This window comes from Montipora foliosa, chromosome 3 (assembly GCF_036669935.1).
Source record: "Montipora foliosa isolate CH-2021 chromosome 3, ASM3666993v2, whole genome shotgun sequence".
NCBI lineage: Eukaryota > Metazoa > Cnidaria > Anthozoa > Scleractinia > Acroporidae > Montipora > Montipora foliosa.
Window position 1 is genome coordinate 48882529 of NC_090871.1, and position 24343 is coordinate 48906871.

Consider the following 24343-nt stretch of genomic DNA (forward strand, 5'->3'; position numbering starts at 1 on the left):
TAAGATCGGATTGAAGTCAATTTGCAACGCACGCGAGTTAAATATAGCTCTCTCTTTCAAAATTATTTAACACGGTTTCCTACATTAGACAATCGTAAAATTGGTATCAGTGTCAATTACACAGTTGACCGATTTCCATGATATATGATTGCAAACTGTATCTTGACAGGAACGAGTTTTGTAAGGGACAGAATTTTGTAGACGATGAGAAAGTGCGCACTAAAATAGACAAGTAACGCAGTGCAACCAAGTTAAATATATCTGCATCTGTCAAAATTATTTAACGCGGTTTGATAGACTGGAAATTATTGGTATCATTGTTTGAAACCTGTATCTTGCAGACGACGAATATTTTATCAGGCCATGAAACTCAATTTTGAAATCGGAGAATGACATCGTACAGAATTTGCTGCAATTTCTGATTTTCTCTCCTTTACGAAACTTCCACGTAACGCGTGCGGTAACATTATCCGCGGGAAAAATAACCTAAGAGGGACAACGATGGGAATAGGGCCAATTCGCCCTTGTCACACGGCGGCCATATTGTCCCGGGAGACCAAAATGCTTTGTTTTACCACGCCAAGCCTCGCAGTGAAAACCATGGGGGTGAGGCTTGGCGTGGTAAAAGAAAGCTTTTTTGGTCTCCCGGGACAATATGGCCGCCGTGTGACAAGGGCGAATACGAGGGATTACTTCCCTTACCTTCATAATCTCTTGTTTCAGGTGACCCATTGCGAGTGTGGCTTACGCGCGCGCGATTAGCTGAAACTTTAAGGTGGCTCCCTAGAGTATTTGCGAATACCTTCACAACAGGGCACGAGTTACAAATGGAACCCTTGTTGATCTCTCTTAAAGTTTTCCCCGTAGAAATTTACCAATATGGGTACCGATATAATAAGGCTTATTTTTTGGGTGTCAAGTTTTGGATTATGGCCGTTACCACAGCAACATCACATCTAATGAAAGGCAGATAAATTCTTATTTTTGACCTAAATTTCGTATTATTTCTACTTTTCTTCCGTGAATTTTTTTTATTCTTTGCCACATTGTTGAAATGATATTGCCTGACATTTTGAAGTGGTAAAAAGTCAAGGTCATTCAGACGGTTTTGGCAATATTCTGTAATTTGTCATTTTTCTAAATATATTCGATCAGCTCTGACAGATTTTAACACGAATAGGGAATTTGATAGGAACTGTATGTGGTTAGAACTGAGCCAATTTTAAACAAATTTTACCGAAGGGAACGCGAGAAAATGAGCAGTTAATTTTACAGATTTGGTCACGCTGACGTCACAAAAATCAGACAAAACACGCGCGATTCAGGCTTAACGTGCCATAAAAGTGCCCAGCTTGCGCGCGCGGCCCTAACACTCTAGGGAGCCTCCTTAAGTTGCTTTTGTTTGTCAAATGCTTTTTAGATTGAAATATTTTCCCTTCCTTTTTAGTCCTCCAAGTGTTTTCTCTTTTAGTTAGTTCCAGGAAACTACACCGTAGAGCTTCAAATATTGAGTTAGTTTGCTTCTTTTCTTGATCAGTTGTATTCCCAAACAGTTATGCTTTTTATGAAGTTTCTACGCCATCATTTAGCTACAAAGGGATCTGAAGAAATGATAGAGAAACTTCAGCTCTGTTTTAGTTAGCTGGGCTAGCCGTAGAGCTTCAAATATTGAGTTAGTTTGCTTCTTTTCTTGATCAGTTGTATTCCCAAACAGTTATGCTTTTTATGAAGTTTCTACGCCATCATTTAGCTACAAAGGGATCTGAAGAAATGATAGAGAAACTTCAGCTCTGTTTTAGTTAGCTGGGCTAACTAAACCTAACTTTCAATTTTATGGACATCAATCGTAGTTACGTACTAAGCTTTCGCAGCAGTTCATGTTAGAAAAGTTTGAACCCTTTGGGTGGACAGACATAAACCAGCCATATATCAACCCACCACTAAATTCAAAGCTCTGTACGTCAATATTTGTCTTTCCTTTGCTTGATTGGTAACCTGTTTGTCAACAACAGCCACTCTAGAATGAAACTTAGGGAATCGAGACAATGGTGACTTTTGTGACTTCTCGCATGATATTAATTTCTTTTTATGCAAAGCAAATCCAGCAACCAGACACAACGTAAAAAGCAACCATTGCGCCCTCCAGTCTTGTCTTTTTTCCGAGTTCAACGCTATGTTGAATCTTAGACAGTATTCCATTTAGCATCATCCCCTTGATTTTAATCGCAACCACTTGGATGGAAGCCGTAATTGTCTCACAAGTCTCATGGAAGCCTCAGAGCCCTGTGTGAATATTGATATATCGAACGTGGCCTATTGGAGAAGTGGTTAAAACAAACATTTTTTGTAGCTTGACAGTGAAACTATCTATTTTTTGAGCGCATAACCACAATTCCCTGGGCCTTTGACCACAATCCCTTGCGTTTCAAAGAAAAACTGTTCTTCTCCCGATTAGAAAGCTGCATCTTTCGTTCGCTTCAGGCTCACTCACTGCGGTAGCAAAAATCTCCCTTTAATTCCACGCACGAACCATCGTTAAATTTCCGCAAGCATAACTGAACATCTCCCTTCCCCTCGGCAGCATTTTTACCATTTAGGTAAACTAGTCATACTCGTCATAAACAAATCGGACGACCGCGCGCGTTATCACTAGTATGATTACCGACCGAATGAACCGGTATCAAAAATACCATAATACTCTTTGTTTGTCCCTCCAAAATTTTTCTTAAGCATTGTTTCCAGTTTCTCTTGGGACCATTTTAAGTCCCAAGAGAAAAAAGAGAAAATAAAAACATTGCTCCGACCCATGCGAATTTATTACATATACTAATTAAACGATATGTTGAATTTCAGATGGTATTCCAGTTAGCATCATCCTTTATCTGTTTATTTCAATCGTAATCTTGCTGTTGGGTAGAACCGACTGTCTCTTTTCCCAACTGTTTTCGTTATACCAAAAAAGCACTCGAAAACAAAGTGGATGCTGTCCCCCTTTTCAATCAAATTTGTAATTCGTTATAAACATAGATCACTTAAGTTAACGCAGTTAAAGAGTAACTATTTGTTTACCTTGCACGCACGTTCTTCGTTCCTGATTCGATAAAAAATAACCGCTTGGACAGGTACAAAAGTAGCTTCCTTGGGTGTTGACACATCCATTACGGCAGCCACCGTTTGCTGTTGAACACTCGTCTATGTCTGTTTTATGATGGAAAAATTGAAGTGACCATGAGTGGATTGCAATTGATTTCAAAATTGAACTTGCGCGTAGCGTAAATGTAAGTTGTTTTCCAATTTTTGTGAAGGATATTTTTCCTAAGCGAGATCTAATGCAATAGGTCGCAATGATCTTAAGCGCTTAAAATCCGAGGCTGAGATAAGAGCCAGTTAACAGCCTGTTTATTACTTATCGACCTAATTGTTGCATGGAAAATCGTGCCCATGCTTCACTTTAAAGAAGAATTTTTCTCCGAGTAGACAAGCTAGAATCGCTCATAATAATGTCGACAATGACTACCTTTGCACGTTTTCTTGTCTTCTAATAGCTGAAATCCTTGAGAACACGTGCAGTAAAAGCTTCCCCTAGTGTCGAAACATCTATAGCTGCAGCCCCCATTTCTTGTCCTACACTCGTTTACATCTGTATTAAGACAAAAAAAAATGAGACAGAACCAACCCTCACAGCTCCATTTGTTGGGACAGAGATTATTATTATCAACATAGACCAAAAATACTAATAAACAGCTTAAAACTGTATAAACGGTATAAAAGAATTTCTGAAGAATGGTTGGGAGGCAAAGTTCACGGTTAAAAGTCCTGATCGAGCAGTAACCTTAAACAATCTTAAATCGCCGAAAAAAAGCAACCTATCCAGGCACGACGTTATTATAAATTTACCTTTATACTTTTCCTATTTGGAGACCGCCCTAAATCACTTTTTCAAGCCTTTGTAAAAAGTTATGTATTGAGTTATCAAGAGGTAAGTTTTGATTTTACTTGGAAATTCTCGGCTTAACTACTTGGGAAGGGATAACCATCGCCATTAAAGTATTTCACGGTTAAAAGAAGCTGAAGTCGGCCTTTAAAATGTGCAACTTCATTTGAAAATAATCTCGAGGAAAAGGATAGAGTAGAGTACAACTTGATCCAGAGGGTCGTGGATCTTTTAAAGTAAACTACTTAACGAAGGAAATTTTAATCCACTTAAAAAAAAACAAGCAAACAAACAGTGAACTGAAAAGTAGAAAAAAAGGTGATATTTAACAAAAAATGTCTGGTTGCTAAGAAAGCTGCAAGTAAGCGGCGAAACTAAATACCCTATTTAGTACGTATCGTAGATGAACAAAGACTTGAGTCGCTGTCCCTAGTCATCAAAGTGGACTTCGAAGAGCCTCATTGTGAAAAATCTATAAGTTTGACTTACTCCAACACCATCTTCCGTACAACAACTTGTAACCATTCCGACAAGCGCAGTAAAAGCTTCCAGGCGTATTAACACATGTCTGCTGGCAGTTACCATTTCTGATAGCGCACTCATCTACATCTGTAGAAATATCAATACCCGATGGTTACACTTAAGCGAATTGTTTTCACTAGCGACGCAAGCACAAGCGCAAGCACAAGGAAAAGGAAAGAAATTGATACTTGCGCTTGTGCTTATGCTCGCGTCAACCCCGTTTTCACGGTAAAATAAGCTCTCTTATTTTTGCGCTCATGCTTGTGCCTGGGCTTGCATCGCTAGTGAAAACCAGGCTTATAAGCAACGACGACCGTTGCGGCAACGACAACGCCACATAGTAAGTATGTTATTGGTTATAAAAGGAGAAAAGGGTTGTATTGCACGTGCAGCAAGCACCTCATTGCATTTATTTGCCCTTTGCTGTAATCCTCAAAACAGTAAGTTTGAATGTGAAATCAGCAAATTTTAGGTTTTGTCAATAACGCGAGGATACAACAACAAACTATTCAAGTTCTCTCTTTATCTTATAATAACATAGAGGGCAAAATTACTGAATACTGATTGGTCAATGAAGAGGGCATTTTTTCGTAATTTTGCTTGAGAAGAGGGCAAAATTACTTGCTCACGATTGGTCGCGCGCCAAAAATTCTCGCACCTGATTGGCTGAACGTACCTCTTCCACATTCAGTTGGTTTCTTCTGTTTAAGCAAAACAACTTCGTCTTCATAGAAGTTTGTCTTTTAATTCGCGCTGCATTCGCCGAAAAGGCATAAAGATTAAGAACCAGCTTTAAAAGATGATCTGGAATTTAAATTTTTGAGTGACAAGAAGAAGGGCAAAATATTTTTTTCATGAAAAGCTTAAAACTTGGATCGACTTACATGGCGCCCGGCGTAGTGGGATTGTGTGGTTGAAAAACAAAATGATTCCTTCGTCAAGGGCTTTCAGTTTACCACGACATCTTGCAGCTCAACAAAAAAGGTCACAGAACAATTTGCCATTGACGAGGAACGAGTAGCTCAAATTTGGTGGATTTCTTTGGACAAACAATTTGCTATGTTTACGGATGCGTATTTGCGAGTGGTAAAAACCTCTACAGCACAGGTGAATAAAATAAATTGAAGCTTAACATTTGGTTTAATCGTTGTTACTGTTGTCCAGGAATGAAACTCGTATTTTCCTCTCGAGTGGATGTAAATAACAATCATCTATACTCGTTTTGGACGCAAAGAACAAGTTGACTTTCTTGTCTGTTTGTCAGTTGTTTTGCTTCCGAGCGAAGGAGTGGTTTAACTCCGATTAGCTGACTGTTTTTCGAGGTGCCTCAACAGTGTTAAGAAAATTTTGCCCTCTATGTTATTAACAAGTAATCGCAATGGGTCCTCGTAAAATTAAGGATTAATATCACTTGTGTTTTCAGAAGTTGCTGAAATCCTTAATTTTACTCGACCCCATGCGATTACCTATACAAATCGATCGTACCCATCCTGTTACCAGATCGTATTTGGCCCGTATTGCACAACCTGAACAAGATGGAATAATCGCCAAATACTAACAATCGCTCTTAAGTTATATTTTGGAGTGACGTTTTCGATATCCTTGTTTAAACTTTCTAATAATATGTAGTTTAAGGACGAGGTTAATAATTTACAATTGACGGGAACACAGAGATGCAGGGCAGAAACTCGTGTAAAACGCGCACATTCTGTCAAATGTATTTGCATGTCCAGATATTAAAACTAATTTCCAACAAAGCCAAACCAGTAACACTGCACGATGTTACACTGTATCGAGATTTAGACAGGATTCCGATGCAGCCCTAACACTAGTCCTCTGTATCGTTCTAAAAAGGTATTTGCCATCTAGACTTTAAAAAGAACAAGAATTGTCCAATTATTGGTGACAGTTATATATCTTTCATTCCGTGCATTTCTGGATAAAAGAGCCAAATTGTGATTTTTATAACAATCTGGATTCTTTTTAACGCATATATATACGACTTCTTAACTCTTACGGTAGTATATCTCCGAAAAACAAATGAAAATAATGTTAACAACTCTAATTGCTGCCTTTGGCAAAGAATAAGCCCATATTACTTGTGTTGAAAGAAACCGCTGAAAATGGCGAATGATATCGAAAGAAATGAGTTGTGCACGTAACATCGCTTCGAAATTACGCTACAATTACGCCATCTTCATGCAGATTGAAAGAAGACTCAAGGCGAAAAACAATATAATTTTGTCATTTCTTCATTTGTCTTAGTAAAAAGATCAGCAAAGTGGCAACTCCTAACCCTTTTGTTTCGAAAGAGCGAAGATGATAACTAGTTGCAAATTTGCGAGTTTTCCAGATATTTTAGTCGCAAAGTGATATAATTCAGTCGCAAATGCGACTTTATTGGTCGCAATTTCAAGCCCTGTATGATTGTTATCATTAGAAGAGAGCTTTAAAGCTCCTCGAGTGTTTTTTCGACGCTATGCTGCTATCCATTTAGGATTATCCTTTATTTCAATCACAGCCGTGCAGTTGGATTGGAGCCATTTAAATTTTTCCCAACTGTTCTCGTTTGCCAAAAAAAGCCTTCGAAAACAAAGTGGAGGTTGTCTCCCGTTTTCAATCAAATTGTAGTTCGTTAAAAATGTAGATTGTAATTCGACGTTAATTTAAATATCGAGGAACCGGCAGTCACAGCCCAAATCTCTTTTTTGCTAAGATTTGGTTTGTTGATGGATATCACTGTCTAAACAAATGTGATATTGTTTGTTTTTTGAAATACCGCCTGAATTTTGAAAAAAAGGTCAAAAAAACTATTCAGGCTGTTGGCGGCCTCGATTACGCACAAAATCGAAGCCAAATTGGTAGCTCCCAAAATTGGTACCGCATGCGAACAGGGAATAAAGGTATTGAAACTCTCTTGTAATTTATTGATTAAAGAGACCTTTTAAACCTATTTTACAGCAAACTGAGTCCTGAAAATTATCTGGGAGGCAAGCAGTCAAAATTAAAGATGCATTTTGTACTTTTGGCCTTGCAAAATGGGATTTTACTCTTGGAACACTATGAAGATTTTAACCATGTGGCACAAGCACTCTCTATCTGTAATCTCACCTGTAAAGAGACAACATGCTATTCTAAGACATGTGTCAAATTTGTCCAGGGTAATTTTATCTACGCTTCGTACGACCAAAGTAAAGTTCGAGAAAATTTTCTATTTACTGGGGCTTTAGTAAACATCTGTTTTGGTCCAGACATTTTCCCACCGCATGAACTAAATGCACGAAATAACAAACGACCGTATACCTTTCTTTAGTGTCTTTGCAAAACATCTTGTGCGTTTGTAGGAATACTGATTCCAAAAAAATAGGCTGTGGCGACTTTGGTAGAAATCCGTTGACCTGTATTCATGGTAATGCGGAATGCAATTCCTGTCAAGTCGGGACTCTTTATACAAAGCCGACGGTTAAACATCTTTTACCCAGTAATCCAAAAAAAAACTACAGGTTTGAAACGCAGTCTGCATCGTCATTTTCTATGTTCATTTTGGCTTGTTTGCTAGTGTTATGAATGTAACAAATGATATTCCGAAAATTACTTCATTGCGTGACACAGCGATATGCGAACAATTATTACTTCCTTGGAAAGAACTTCTCGATATCGATACATTAAACATTTCCTGTAATCTACTCAGGTCGATAAACGTTTCCTCGTTTCTTTGACGTTTTATTTTAGCTTCTTGAGCGGAGGTTTTACGTTAGAATAAAAGTTCTAAAGGCTGCAAATTGCTGCACGCTTGCGGTTTCATGTAACGCACGCTCGCGACTTGAAATTTGTTTGCTTTTTTTAATATTTGAGTGCGAAAATCTTTAAAGAGAAAGTATTTTGGCAGTATTAAAGTTTCCGCGCTGTGAAGTTGTAAAGTACTGTGCTCTGGAACTACGAACAGTAATTGCTCATTTCTTAAAATTACAGGGGGGCGCTGTGGATCAGACACAGAAGACAGAAGTAGATCAGTAGATCGTTCCTTTGCTTAGTTGTAATAGGGATATCAGCGCTTATGAATGAGCGTTCGCGCTGAGTGACGTCGAGAATGAAATGGACCTAATCTTGTCAAGGGCGTCCATTTTTTCTACTCCAGTAAACATAACTCAATTGGTCATATGTCTTGCACATCGTGGAGCGCTAGGTATCGGGTGGAGACGTTCAGCCAATTATGAGAGATGCAGAATAGCCGTAATATTATCGAGACATAATGATGACGTCCTCAAGAGGCCTAGAGCGGAGAGAGGACTCAGTAAAGCCGACTCGCAGCTCGTGCTGAAGGAAAGTGGTATTTTCCTTCCTGTGGGATCAGGTGAGATTGAAACCTACCGCTTTAATATTATTTAATACTAAGTTGAGTTTATAGTTGTGTTTTTTCTGGAAGCGAGCATTTATTTTTCATTCTCAATTACGGGGTGTACCTGTCAAGTAGGTTTATTGAATTAAATTAAAAACTGAGAGATGCCCCCCATTTACAAATTTATTACCCTTCCTTGTTTTCCAGGGGTGTGCCCAAAATACAGAAAAAATGTTTTGTACTATGAAACCTAAGAGGGAGTTGCCGCCACAAGAAGGTGTGGAGGAGAGTGAGTTCTCGCTTTCACAGAAAGGAAACTTGAGTCTGGTAAGTAGGTTACAACAGTGATCATCAGTAATCAGTGGCAACAACAGGTAAGCCAACAGAAATATATTAGTTATCCGTCTGAACGCATTTACGGTCCTCTTGTGGGAATGCCGTTAATAATTCCGTTATGGGTCAACTCGTCCATATCTTATCCATTAACCGCATTTTATATGTAGACAAGAGATCTGCCCAAGTGGCATAACTCGTTTCAGATTGAATTTGGCAATTCGAGAAACAAGACACTACGGAGTTAGATAAGAGCTTACAATCCAACGCAGCGTATGAAGAGCGCAGTTGGTAACTAAGTACAATACCTTTATTTTGCCATAGAACGAGAAAAGCACCACTACTTTCAGGTGTCCTATCGCTGAGAGCACCCCGGCAAGGTTCTATACTGCTGACTCCACATTCAGAACTCCAACAGAAAGCGCTCCCGATAAATCTCTCGACAAGCTAAACGCATTCTTGGGAAGTAGAGCTATACGTCCAGTGAGAAATTTTGTGACCAGTCAGTGGGAGGATGCAAGTGAACGAACCAGGCGTCGCCATGTGTGCAACAAGCAGGCCATTACTGCCGCCCTCGATGAAATTGCCCCTAATCAGCTGCATCATTTGTGGAAGGCCATTGTTTCAAAGCCTTCAGAGCCTCAAAACTCAAGTGAGGAGGAGGATGATGTCGACAATGTGTTGATGGAGGCATTGACGGAGTGCTACACAAACGCTTATAGATGGGACACAAAACGGCAAATCTTGTCCATAATTCCTATCAAACATGATAATGTAATGGATTTGATGATAAAAATTACGGGCAGAAACATACTTATTAAAGACAACGTTTCGGTGTCCTCATGACGCCATCATCAGGTCAAATATAACATTTTACAGATAACTCGAATATTAATGTTCAAGATTAAGTTCAAAGTCCCTAGAGGCTAGGTGAAAAGTTTTGCCTTTATCGAGTCACTTTGGATATTCAGACACGGTTTGTGCTCGCGAATAAGGAACATTTCATACACAAGACAATCAAATTTGCATGAGCATTTCTTAAGAATGCGAAACATGTCAGATGTTATTGTTCTTGATTGATGTTGACTTTGGCTGTGATTGAATATCGAACCAGATCTTTTATGCTCATCGATCCGTTGGTAGAGATGTCGACGCGTGTAACCAACATAGCTGGCATCACACCAACCACATTCAAATTTGTAAACTACTGATTGTTCGTTGATCAACGCGGGCTTGCTTTCTTTATGTTTGAGATCTTCTCCAACTTTTCGAGAAATAAAGACTGGGCATAAGTCGATATTTAACAGCTTACCAAGATTTTTCAACTGCTTGCGCACAGAGTCAGCTGATTTTTGTTCCTTGAACGGTAGAACAATTCGTACTGATTGCGGGTCAGGTGTAGATTTGCGTGGAGGTGCTGGTGTTTGTTTGGATGTGATGAAATTGGAGATCATAGAGTGAACAAGATGTTTAGGATATGCCAACTGTAGGAATAAGGTCTTGAGGCGGCTACACTCTTCACGAAATAATGACCAGTTAGATGATAGCTTGAAAGCTCGGTCTAGCATGGTAATAATTAAGGATTTCTTATAACGATTATCAACGTGACTATTATAATGTAACAATAGACCCGTATTGGTCGGTTTCACGTATACACTAGTCGTAATATTCTGACCGTCTTTTCTTAGGACCATGCCTAAGAAAGGGAGAGTGTTCTCAGTTGATAGTTCCATAGTAAAGCTAATCGATGGGTGGAGATCATGCAAAGCATGCAGAAAAGAATAAGCAGAAACTTCATCCTTCATGGTAGTTAAAGTATCATCAACATAGCGCCTGTAGTATGATGGTAATTTGTTCCGGAGCTTAAGTTGTTCTTCAAGACTACACATGAAGGTGTTAGCCATGAGAGGACCGAGAGGAGAACCCATAGCCACACGCTCCGACTGCTCGTAAAGTTCGCCATTGAATTGAAACAACTGCACTCTACGATCTATTGCATTAAACTACGTCAAGAGTAAAGGCCCAAGACCGCCTAAGACTCCAAAGAGAGCAATCAAACGCCTGAAACAGCGCGATTATATAATTGTAACAAAGCCAGACAAGGGGACTGGTGTAGTAGTGATGGATAGATCGGAGTACTTGAAATTGCTAGCCGAAGCTTCAATTAATGATATGTCTAAGTTTAGAAAACGTGACATGGAAAGACCCAAGACAAGGGGACGTCCTCCCAAGCACTACCATCCTCTCTTAGAGAAAGAGAAAGTCGTTGGTAATGTAATTCGGAAGATTCTACCTAAACCTGTAGCTGACACACTTTGTCCAACTGGTTCTAGGCTTGCTCATCTATATGGTTTACCGAAAACACATAAACCGACGTTATCGATGAGACCCATTCTGTCAGCCAGCAAGACCTATAATTACGACCTAGCAAAGTGGCTCGAAAGAAAACTGAAACCGCTATCCATCAATGAACATACAATCACCGATACATTCAAATTCGCAGAAGAAGTTCGCAATACTTCATTTAACGACAATGACATTATCGTACCGTATGACGTAACGTCCCTCTTCACTAACGTGCCTCTTGATGAAACTATCAGTCTTCTAGCGGAAAGAGCTTTTACCAACAATTGGTTTAATGCCACATATAACCTCAACACCACAAAATCCGACCTGATTAAGCTTTTAAACATCGCAACGAAATATTAGTTGTTTCAATTCAATGGCGAACTTTACGAGCAGTCGGAGGGTGTGGCTATGGGTTCTCCTCTCGGTCCTCCCGTTAACACCTTCATGTATAGTCTTGAAGAACAACTTAAGCTCCAGAACAAATTACCATTTAACTACCATGAAGGATGAAGTTTCTGCCTATTCTTTTCTGCATGCTTTGCATGATCTCCACCCATCGATTAGCTTTACTATGGAACTATCAACTGAGAACACTCTCCCTTTCTTAGGCATGGTCCTAAGAAAAGACGGTCAGAATATTACGACTAGTGTATACGTGAAACCGACCAATACGGGTCTATTGTTACATTATAATAGTCACGTTGATAATCGTTATAAGAAATCCTTAATTATTACCATGCTAGACCGAGCTTTCAAGCTATCATCTAACTGGTCATTATTTCGTGAAGAGTGTAGCCGCCTCAAGACCTTATTCCTACAGTTGGCATATCCTAAACATCTTGTTCACTCTATGATCTCCAATTTCATCACATCCAAACAAACACCAGCACCTCCACGCAAATCTACACCTGACCTGCAATCAGTACGAATTGTTCTACCGTTCAAGGAACAAAAATCAGCTGACTCTGTGCGCAAGCAGTTGAAAAATCTTGGTAAGCTGTTAAATATCGACTTATGCCCAGTCTTTATTTCTCGAAAAGTTGGAGAAGATCTCAAACATAAAGAAAGCAAGCCCGCGTTGATCAACGAACAATCAGTAGTTTACAAATTTGAATGTGGTTGGTGTGATGCCAGCTATGTTGGTTACACGCGTCGACATCTCTACCAACGGATCGATGAGCATAAAAGATCTGGTTCGATATTCAATCACAGCCAAAGTCAACATCAATCAAGAACAATAACATCTGACATGTTTCGCATTCTTAAGAAATGCTCATGCAAATTTGATTGTCTTGTGTATGAAATGTTCCTTATTCGCGAGCACAAACCGGGTCTGAATATCCAAAGTGACTCGATAAAGGCAAAACTTTTCACCTAGCCTCTAGGGACTTTGAACTTAATCTTGAACATTAATATTCGAGTTATCTGTAAAATGTTATATTTGACCTGATGATGGCGTCATGAGGACACCGAAACGTTGTCTTTAATAAGTATGTTTCTGCCCGTAATTTTTATCATCAAATCTTGTCCATAATGGCAGACAAAGTCTCTTAACGCACCCTGTTGAAATGGATTCCCAACTTATCAAGATATCGTTTTACTGTTGCTAGAAAGCACATCCTTGCCCACGGCAGAGGAGTTCCAGACTTCTCTCAGCGACGAACAAGAATGGCAGTACCACAGGCAAAACTTGACCACTTTCTGGATTTTATTACAAGTCCACTAACTATTCAGGACCTGCCACTCGGTGAAAGAAGCATAAAGCTTTCGTCAAATGAAGTTATAACAGTGCCGAATGTCGTCCGCCTCATGATACCAGAATCCATAGCAACACAGTACCAAACATATGCTAAAGAATGTGGTCGTACGCCATTAAGTCGCAGTGCATTGCAGAGAATCTTATCTGTGTGTTCTGCCTCTGTCCGCAAGTCCCTGCAAGGACTAGATTACATCAGTGCAACAGGTCAGTACATACGTTTTTGCCTCCTTTTCTTGTCATTTCCCTTCTTTATGCATGGGAAATATGCTTCCATCCAGAAGGCCTGGCCTAGTTGTTATGTAGACATAGGGCGATGACTTGAAACTAAGGGATCTGGGCTGAAATCCCTCTCATGACGTATTTGGAGATTGTTTAACGGTAAACCCGATTTCAGCTAACTCCTGTCACACTTATAAATAGCCAACAGATCGACCCCCTTCCTCTGTTATGTTCTGTGTAAAACATTTCTTTACCCCTTCCTTATCGCCCCCGAAAAACTGGGCTCCTCACGGGGGAGTGGCAAATAAAATATTTAGTTATTTGTTCTGTGTCATGATGCTAAGTAGTCGTGATCATCAACTATTAATAGGTGCCCAGGCTTTTGATGACTTGACTATGGCTTTGGAGACGCTGGGGGATGTAAAAGGCATGACGTGGGTGAAAGAACAAGCACCTCAACAGTGATTATAAGGTAATGGTTTGTGCTTCAGTGCTGTCAATAGTGTTGTCTAGGATTTGAGATTGCTCTTGCACAGATTTTTTATGGAGTCAATTTCTGAAAAAAAGAGGGGCAGGTGGCATATTTAGCATTTTGTGGTTGTCAGTGGAGCAACCTCGATCCCAAAGTCTTTCTCTGTTTCAGCAGTTGCTATGTAGCTTTGAAGATGAATCCTGGAGATGGATATACACATGCGCAGTAAGACAGGAAGAGCAAAATTCAGTCATTGCCATTCTCGTCTCCAGAGCCCGCACTCGTTTTAGGCCAGTGAAGGCCACAGGTGCATCGGTTCCAGGCTAATAAAAAACGGATGCTAAGAACTGTTACTGCTGACCAAAATCACGGTAGCCTCGGAAACGAGATTGTATCATAATGGAATCGGCTTAATTTAGAGGTCCTTGTTTTACGTTCGACTAGATAAGCGAAACGCGGGCTTTGAGGACGAAATTTGTTTTGGAACACAAAATAAGGCATGCGTATTTCTTGATTATACCATTATTAAAATATCAGTACCCTTTTAAAGATAGGTAACCTGTCTGTAAAAATAAATAATAAGGCAGCCATTTACACATATATTCGGCACTTAAATTTGGACACAAACATAGCTTTTAAAATGGCAAAGTAAAGCTAGCTAACTTAAGGATTCGTAGGTTTTTTGGCATTTCTAATTTGTTTCATTGAAATCATTGTTTGTTGAACAGGTACAGATTTCCAAAGAATCCTGCATGCCTGACCATTGTAGGGCTTACGCCCTTAGCGATCCCAAAGATCCTGAGTTTCAGACGAAGTGTAGTCACAAGCATCTTGACATTTGCGATCGCTACGATAATCTCAATACGAGGCTATCTCCCAAATGCCGGCCAACAATGCTGACGTCATCGAGGAGCTGACGTTCTTGACTAACCAAGCGAAACAAGCTATACATGCATGGAAAGCGCACCTTCTGAGGAACGTTAACCAGGATGAAGCGCGCACCGATGCACTTGACATGCTAGATGAAACGTCAGTACCTCTAGTTTGGGCCATGAAGTTTCTTCCCAGAAAGTACAGGGAAAGCCAAACCGATTGGTTTGGAAAACGAGGAATCTCGTGGCACATAACAGTGGCGATCCATAGAGCTGAACTCGACCAAAAATTCCATACAATGACATTCGTGCACGTATTTCAGAGGTGCAATCAAGACAGTTGCACCGTTCTGTCTATCATGAAGGATGTGGTATCAAAACTGAAGAAAGAGCTCCCACATCTGGAATGTGTGTACTACCGTCAAGATAACGCTGGATGTTATCACTGTGGGGCGTCTACCACAGGAGCAAGCCTAATTGGCAAAGACACTGGTGTGTTTGTTCGACGCATGGGTTTCTCAGATCCACAAGGTGGCAAAGGCGCTTGGGATCGAAAGGCGGCCTCTATCAAATCGCATATGAAAATCTACTTAAATGCCGGCAATAAAATCGAGACTGGGCGGGAAATGGTAGCCGTAATGTTGTCTTCTGGCGGAAGACCTGGAGTCCATGCAACATTAGCAATCTCTCCATTATTCCCTCGACCAGTAAGTGCGAAACTACACAAGGTGGCAAAGGCGCTTGCGATCGAAAGGCGGTCTCTATCAAATCGCATATGAAAATCTACTTAAATGCCGGCAATAACATCGAGACTGGGCGGGAAATGGTAGCCGTAATGTTGTCTTCTGGCGGAAGACCTGGAGTCCATGCAACATTAGCAATCTCTCCATTATTCCCTCGACCAGTAAGTGCGAAACTGGAAGGTGTCAGTGCTATTTCCAACATCAAGTACACAAAAGATCACTTACGAGTATGGAGAGCGTACGGGATCGGGCCTGCAAAGGTAGTATCGTTATCCAAAACGGGCATACGAAATGAGATGACCATCCCCGATCTCGAAGAGGACATCACTGAATCTAATCAGCTGTCTGATGCACACTTCATACCAACGAAAGCAAAGCCTTTTCGCCCCCAAACGAGTTTTTCACCACAGCAATGCCAGGAGACAGCAGATGAATTGAACTCTGTGTACGCATGCCCTGAAGAAGGATGTATGAAAACATATCAGCGTTTCTCAGCCCTTCAACACCACCTGAACTGCGGTAGACATGAGCGTGCGCTTGAACACGAGACCCTATTAGACAAAGCAGCACACGGATATTCAGAAGGGTTACAGGGACAGTCAGGAAGTTTCCCAAAATTACTACCAGCAGCACGTCCCGACAGTGGAGCACAACCAAGCTTACAGAAGGGCTGGGCCCTGAAATCAAGTCAAGCTCGGAGAACAAAGCGCTTTTCAGATAAACAGAAAAACTACTTGTTCACTAGGTTCTCTATTGGAGAGGTTACCGGCCAGAAAGCTGATGCTGCGTCCGTGGCTAAGGCCATGATGACAGCAAAGGATGTTAACGGAGAGCAGTTGTTTACAAGTTCCGAGTTCCTTACAAGCCAAAAGGTTGCAAGTTACTTCTTGTTCTTCTGCAAGTTGGCTTCCAAACGCACTCTTAAAGACTACGAGCGCGAGGAGGAGGACAGTGATGTGGAGATAGATCAAAGAGAAGCAGCAGAGAATGAGGATGATTTCAGTGGTTTACGGAGCGATATTCTTGAGCAATTAGCAATATCGCATCCCATATACTATGACCGCTATAACTTGTGTGAATTGATCAAGAACGCGAAGATTTCAAATTTCGCTATACCTGTTCCCCAGGACATTTGCAGGCACTTTGACATTCCTTTTGCTGACGTAACAAAGCGAAGAAAGGCCCCGTATGTTGACAGGATTGTGGCTTACTGCAAAGATTGCCCCTGCCATAATGATACATAAAGTTTGCACATGTTACAAACAGCAGTGATAAACATATTGAACTTTTTCATTTTGATAATGACTTGACGTTTCGTATGTGCTCTACATACATTTTCAAAAGTAACCGTTGAAATTTTGATGGTAAATACTACGACCAAATCGATGGTGTTGCCATGGGTTCACCATTGGGCCCTGTCTTAGCCAACATTTTTATGTGTGCTTTTGAAGAAAAGTGGTTGCTGAACGCCAAAGTTAGTCCTTTATTTTGGAATCGTTACGTTGATGACACACTCACCATGTTCCACAACAAAGACAGTGCAAATGACTTTTTGCACTATTTGAACGGCTGTCATCGCAATATTAAATTTACCATTGAATTTGAACATGACAATGCAATTCCGTTTTTGGACATTCTTGTCACACGTAATCAAAACAACGCCTTCACGACATCCATCTACCGAAAGAAAACTTTCACAGGTCTCTACACGTAATGGGATTCCTTCACTCCACGAAAGTACAAAATAAACCTCATCCGCTCCCTCACTTATCGCTACTACCGTCTTTGTTCATCTGGTTCCTTGCTACAATCTGCCCTCATTGATCTTCGAAAACTCCTTCTTCAGAACGGCTACCCTCAAGGCATAATCAACTATCATATCAACGATGTTTTGAACAAAAACAGACAACATCAGCATAGCGATCCAGTGTCTACGGTTCCTAAGAAAGATATTGTTATCCTACTTCCCTTCTTAGGTTTGCAAAGCAACCAAGTCGCTAAACGCCTGAAATCTTGTGTGTACAAATTCTACTCTTGTGTTAACCTTAAGATTGTTTTTCAGAGCACTCGATGTATAAAATCTTTCTTTCCTTACAAGGACCGTATTAATCGTTCACAACAATCCAGAGTTATTTACAGAGCAAATTGTTGGGATTGTAATGGTTTTTACATCGGTAAAACTAAACGGCGGCTTCACGATAGAAAAACCGAACATTTTAAGGCCCTAGCTAAAAATGACAATACTTCAGCCATTGCTGACCACGTCAAGGCCACTGGACATAACATCAAGTGGGATCATTTTGATATTTTAGCGAAGGAAAAACTGACTATCATTGTAAAATAAAAGAGACCTTCTTTATTCAAGAACTTGAGCCAGCTTTCAACGTCAACGTCGGAAGTGAAAAGCTGATGCTTTATTAATCTTTTCTGTTTTTATTATTATTATAATTATTATTATTATATATTTTACTGTTAAGCATTTGCTTAATCTAGGTTCCAGTCCCCTTATTTGTTATATATAAATAGCTGTTTTAAATTTCAACGGTTACTTTTGAAAATGTATGTAGAGCACATACGAAACGTCAAGTCATTTTCAAAATGAAAAAGTTCAATATGTTTATCACTGCTGTTTGTGTCTTATTTTTGATCAAACTACGATGGCCCAAGAACAAAAGTATTTGCACATGTTAATTTTGAGACGTTTCAGATAGGTCGTCGTTACCATTTGAGCTCAGTACAATTCTGAAAAGGTTTTCGTCTTTTATGACAGAATTGTATACATGTGGGTGCAATATCACCAATCCTCACGTGAGATCCACAAACAAATGCCCATGAGAAAATAAGCCCATCGATCCTACCCCTCACACGGTATAAAATTGGTGTCACGCAATGAAATATGACACGGCACTTCGTCTTTCCTGCAACTATTATGACAACTGATCAGAATTCGTAGTCTCAAATTTTGATAATTTACTCGTGGAAAGTGGTTCGTTTAAAAAAGATTTCACTGATGGCCTTGTGCGGATACCTTGCTCTTTACGGACAACAATTCAGGAGAATTTTCGAGCGAATTCTACGTGCTTATCCAATCGTGAACTCAGTCAATTCGAAGAAGACTACTCAGTCTGAACGGTTTTCTATCACAGTCGCTACAATCTATTTTCCTTGAATATACCTTTAAACACACAAGAAACTTTGCAAAGACTCTAAGCAAAGGTTAAAATTTTCGTTTTCCTGCTTTATTTTGAAATTACATGAACGTTTTCCATGCGGTGGGAAATAAATCTCAGCGTAAAGAGCATCGCGGCGGGCAATGTGTTCACTCCAAGATGCGGTATTTTAGAAGATTTTCTCCAACTTAACGTCGCCCGTACAAAGCGTAGATAAAATTACCCAAAACGAATTTTATATATGTTTTAGAATATCATCTCATTTGCCTACAGCTGAAACTACAGACAGAATGAGCTTGTGTCACAGGGCTAAATTCTTCCTGGCGTTTTAAGGGTAAAATTGTATTCCGCCCAGCCGAAATACAAAGTCGTTCTAAATATTGAAATCTCTCTTTTCGAATCGTGGATAGAACTGAAATTCTCCTGCAAAGTAATTACTTAAGGCCTCCTCGATCTATTTATGCTGACAGAGTTTAAATAACATTGGCTTTGTTGTCGGACAGTGCAAAACGCAGACTGCAGACTGCAGACCGGGGGTATAAAAATGCAGACTGAGGTTATAATTTAATTGTTGAAAAAGCCCAAACCCATTACAAATGCTAACAGTTAAGCCTAAGTATTGTTTTAGGCCTAATTAGGCCTAAGGTTAGCATTTCTAAGGGGTTTCGCTTTTTATACAGTTACGTTATAACCTCAGTCTGCATTTTACCCCGGGTCTGAAGTCTGCATTCCGCGTTTTACTCTGCCCGGTTTGTTGTTATGCGCAAGTTTTGGGACCAGCCAATTTTGGTTCTAATATTTAGTGTCTTTGAGGCGGCCGACAGCCGAAATAAATATTCTTATTTTTTTTCGAAATTACTTTGGGATTTCAAAAAACAACTACACCTTGTTTGTGGAGACGATGATACCTACCACGAGACGAAACCTCATTGAAAACTAATTTTGAGCGTGACCAAGAATTCTTGATTTTGCTCGATATTAGTGGACACTAGCTCTTAAAACGCAGTTAAAAGTTAACTATTTATTAACCTTGCATGCACGTTCTTCGTTGCTGATTTGTAAAAAGGTAACCACTTGGACAGGTACAGAAGTAGCTTCCTTGGGTGTTGACACATCCATGGCTGCAGCCGCCGTTTACTCTTGAACACTCATCTGTGTCTGTCAATTATAATGGAAATATTGAACTGAGTGGATTGCAATTGATTTCAAAATCGAGCTTGCGCGCAGCCCTGGTATTAGTTGTTTCTCAATTTTTGTGAAGCATCTTTTTCCTAAGCGAGAACTATAATTGCAACAGGTCACCATGATTTTAAGATAAGAGCCAGTTGACAGCCTGCTTATTGTTATCGGTCTAATTTTTGAATGGAACATCGTGCCCATACTTCACTTTAAAGAAGAATTTTTTCCCAGTAGACAAGCTAAAATCGGTCACAATAATGTGGACAATGACTACCTTTGCACGTTTTCTTGTCTTCTAATAGCTGAAATCCTTGAGAACATGTGCAGTAAAAACTTCCCCGAGTGTCGAAACATGTATCGCTGCAGCCCCCATTTCTTGTCCTACACTCATTTACATCTGTATTAAGACAAAAAAAAAAAAAAGAGGCAGAACCAACCTTAAAAAATACAGCTAATTACAGCTCCATTTGTTAGGACAGAGAACATTGTTATCACGATTAACGAAAAAAACCCCTTTATAAACAATTTAAAACTGTAAAAATGGTGTAAAATATATTGTGTTGTCAGCAGATAAGTTTTGATTTAACTCGGAAATGGGAAGGAATAACCGTCGCCATTAAAGTATTTCACGGTTAAAAGAAGCTGAAATTGGTCTTTAAAGTTTGCAACTTTATTTGAAAATAATCTCGAAGAAAACAGTTATGTAGAGTACAATCTGACAACCTGTAACTTCTTTTCAAGTAAACTACTTAATGAAAATTTAATCCACTTAAAAAAACAAGCAAACAAAGAGAAAACTGAAAAGTAGAAAAAAGGTGACATTTTACTTAAAATTGATGTCTGGTGGCTAAGAAAGCCACAAGTAAGTGGGAGGACTATCTACCCTATTTATTAAGTCATGCAGATGAACAGACTTACGTTGGGGGCTTCGAAGAGCCCCATTGTGAAAAATCTGTAAGTTTGACCACAGGGAGCAGAGGAGTCCTATTTGAATCACCGTACATGATCAAACTACATACAAACGATCGTGTTACGGGTGAAATCCGATAATTTTTTCCCACAGACGCATGTCTGACCAGAGGAAGCCCGCACAATCTGTTTGTGTAATCGTTTGTAATTTTATAATAGATGTATTGGATTCACCGTTTGCTTCTTCTGTAGCTATATATCGGTAAATATATGCATGGACTAAAGCTAAATAAACGTAGTATTACCTTACCTAACCCAACTCTCAGAAGTGGTATTTTGAGCGATTTTGAAGATTTCGACTTCGCTTTTTACTGTGCCTCTCAATAGAAGGACGAGGGTGGAAGCTAATTTTTTGAACGGCTCCAGCGTCGGACAATTTTTCCACATAAAATCGCATGGCTCCGCTTTCAAATTTCGCAGAAGAATGGCCGAAAGATTCACGCTTCTTCTCGTCTTCTTGTTGGAAAATTCATACAAACTGCCCGGAGCTACAATGAGCGACAAAAGTGTTGAGACACTTCGCAGTAAAATTCGATTTTCTGCGTCTTGGATACATTTCCTCTCCTTTCCGCCAAAACAATGTTGACTTTTCTATTTCTTCGACTGCACAGACCACAGCGCCTACACAACATTGAATTGGGGGGCCGGGGGTATCAGAGAATTAACGCTAGATGCAAATAAAATAGAACAAATGCTTAAGTATCAAAAAGCGTCTTTTCCTAAGAGTGTCTCAACTACTTTTGTCGCTCATTCTAGCCTTCGAAGAAGATCAAAATCCCATACCTGCCGAGAGGTCGACACGCGTAACACTTTTCACGTGTGCCAGCCTGCTGATTATCCCTTTCTGATTGGACGCCGTTTGAGGCTGGCACTTGGCTGACACGTGAAAAGTGTTACGCATATCGATCGCTCTGAAGGTATAAGATTTTGGTTTTCTACGAGGGCTAGCTCCGGGCCGTTTAACGCCGTCGTTTGTATGTAGTTTGATCACATACGGTGGTTTAAATCAACAGGATAGATTTGCACTGCAATTGTATGGTGAATTTAACTGGAAAAACGGTCAAATAGGACTCCTCTGTTCCCTCTGGTTTGTCTCACTCCAACACCATTTTCCGAAGTTCAACTTATAACCGTTTTGACATGCGCAGTAAAGGCGTGTTAACACATCTGTGATGGCAGGCCTCATTTTTCAAAGAGCATTCATTCACATCTGTACAAATATCAAATATCTTATTGCCCGTGGTGACACTTAAGCGAATGTTATTGATTTCAGGAATGTACATATTTAACAAATAGATTCCATGTTGCCATGCGTCTGTTTAGTAACAGATCACAGATGGTGGCTGGCTATTTTAAAAGTACCGGTACCCATAAAGTATATTGCGCATGCCCTAACCACTATCTCCTTGTTCAGCTGCTCTCGAGTTTCCTCGGCGGGCAGTAGAAAGGCCCTAGGAACAACAACAACACCAACAAACACATCATTTGTCCAATGTATTTACATTTTTAGTTTCGCTAACAGTGACGAGAAATGAAGATGGTACTGACTTCCTTAAATAACCACAACCGGAACAGGGAATCCATGCTTTAGGGTGCAATGATATTTAGTTTAAGGGTGAGGTAAATAGTTCACTATTCAAGGGAAACACAAAACACAAACACAGACACTCGTGAAAAACGTGCACAAGTGAGGCAGACCGAGGGCACTCACTCACTCACTCCAACGCAATTAATCTTTTCATTTAACTCCTACTAAGCAATAATTCTGAACTTCCCATGCTAATCAAGTTTCACTTTTGTCCCAGATTCGTTATGCACCTATCTTTGGAAGGTTTCAGGGGATAGAAGAAAGAAGTTATTTTTGCTCGGTAGGTCCTATTTTAGTCAATAATGGTTTAACGCGCATACTTTTCATTTCGTCTTCAAATAAAATATACCTTTTTGGAGGATTTTACTTGCCACCGGGAGGAAGAATGTAACTACCCTGCGAGCAGAGTCTCTTTCGATATTCCTAGATAAGTCGGGAAGAGGAGAGTAGACTCTGTTCGCCGCCTCATTCTTTGATTTGCCTCTCATCCAAAGAATTGGATAAGTCAGTCCAGTTTCGACTTGAAATTTACAACAGCGTGGCAATTTTAAGTGTTAGAATTCCCATGGGTTTTTCCTATGTGGCGGTTACAAAAACTACAATCTTGGACAAAACTCGTTGGGAAAATGTGACGCTCTAATTTGTCTGTGTGATAAAGAGTAAATTCGTCCTACTTTCCCCCCTTCCCCCATTCCAATGTTGTTTTAAAAAGCGACCAAAGGCTTGCATCACATTATCAACATTGTTATGGGGGGAAGGGGGGAAGGACCAATATATTTTGTGAGTGCGTGCCAAATGATGCTTAAGCTAGAATTTTTCCCAAGCGTTTTATCCAAGATTGTAGCATGATACTGGTCACATTGGCATACATGGGGGTGGACGTACAGACGTTCGATGACGTCAGGGCTATAAAACCAATATTTCTAGCGTCGATGGGTTACCATATTTTCTTAACAATGGTGCTCCGCGCGCGCGCGCGGAGCTCCGCTACTACCTGAGCCAGGAGATATGTTCAAGCCGACGTGCTCCCGCCTAGTTGTTTTTTAACGTTACTCTTGCCAAAGAGGAAGAAAATCAACTGAATTGGCCTTAAGTTGAACATGACCGCGTTGAATTGTGCATTAGTTCTTTACTATTATCAATCATCAATCGTATTATACTTTTGCTACAATGATAAATAACTACTGTTAAGAGATCTTGCTTGGTTTATCATCACGAAAACTGGAACCAATAGCTACTTAGAATTTGTTCCCCGTTCAATAAAAACTGTTTCCTCCTAACATTCTTCGATATAAACAGGGTGCGTGCATTATGTTGAAAAGGACCATTTACAAAATAGACTGAATTAGGATCAATCAAAAGTGTAGAAAATCTACCAAATGACTAATCACGTCATCCATTACCGTCCACAAGCTGAGATTGGGTCAGTCACAAAGTAACAGTTACTATCATTTAAAACTAATCAATGTGGGCGAGGCTGAAGGGCTATTGACCCGTGGCCCTTGAAGGCGAAGGGTCTAATTGTTTTGGTATCAGCCAAATAGTCGGACAGAAAAGACAATAATAAAGTTAGCAAATGCAAGTTGAAGGAACCTTTATTTGGGAATAAAACGAAAGAAAGCGTCGCGCTTTTCGCTACTCGGGGGCTATTACTTATAGTCCTCTCTAGCCTAGCCAATTAAAATGCAGGATTTGAATTTATTTAGTCCACTAGTTGGATGATACCAGCAAAATATATGCTGAGAGAAAGATGTTGATACGTAAATAAGTTAATGGGCGACCTACCTCTCCTTCTGTAAAAGCGCACGTTAGGCCGACAACAATGAGAAAAATGTTGAAGAACTAAGGCAAAAACAAATAGGATTAGCGCGTTTGTTCAACAATTTCGAAAGAAG

General features: G+C 40.0%; 1 protein-coding gene and 1 long non-coding RNA gene across 2 annotated transcripts in view; one reads left to right on the forward strand and one right to left on the reverse strand.

Moving 5' to 3' along the window:
- Window positions 1-24343, reverse strand: part of LOC137997568 (neuroendocrine convertase 2-like) — a 105622-nt gene that overhangs the window by 3868 nt on the left and 77411 nt on the right. Inside the window, exons 16-18 of the mRNA XM_068843646.1 lie at window positions 4424-4543; window positions 3518-3640; window positions 3070-3198 (exon numbers count right to left, since the gene is read on the reverse strand). Of these exons, the coding sequence (XP_068699747.1) occupies window positions 3070-3198; window positions 3518-3640; window positions 4424-4543 (372 nt within the window). The remainder of the gene's footprint in view (window positions 1-3069; window positions 3199-3517; window positions 3641-4423; window positions 4544-24343) is intronic.
- Window positions 5549-24343, forward strand: part of LOC137997574 (uncharacterized) — a 339842-nt gene continuing 321047 nt past the window's right edge. Inside the window, exon 1 of the long non-coding RNA XR_011122500.1 lies at window positions 5549-5563. This is a non-coding gene — a long non-coding RNA (uncharacterized lncRNA). The remainder of the gene's footprint in view (window positions 5564-24343) is intronic.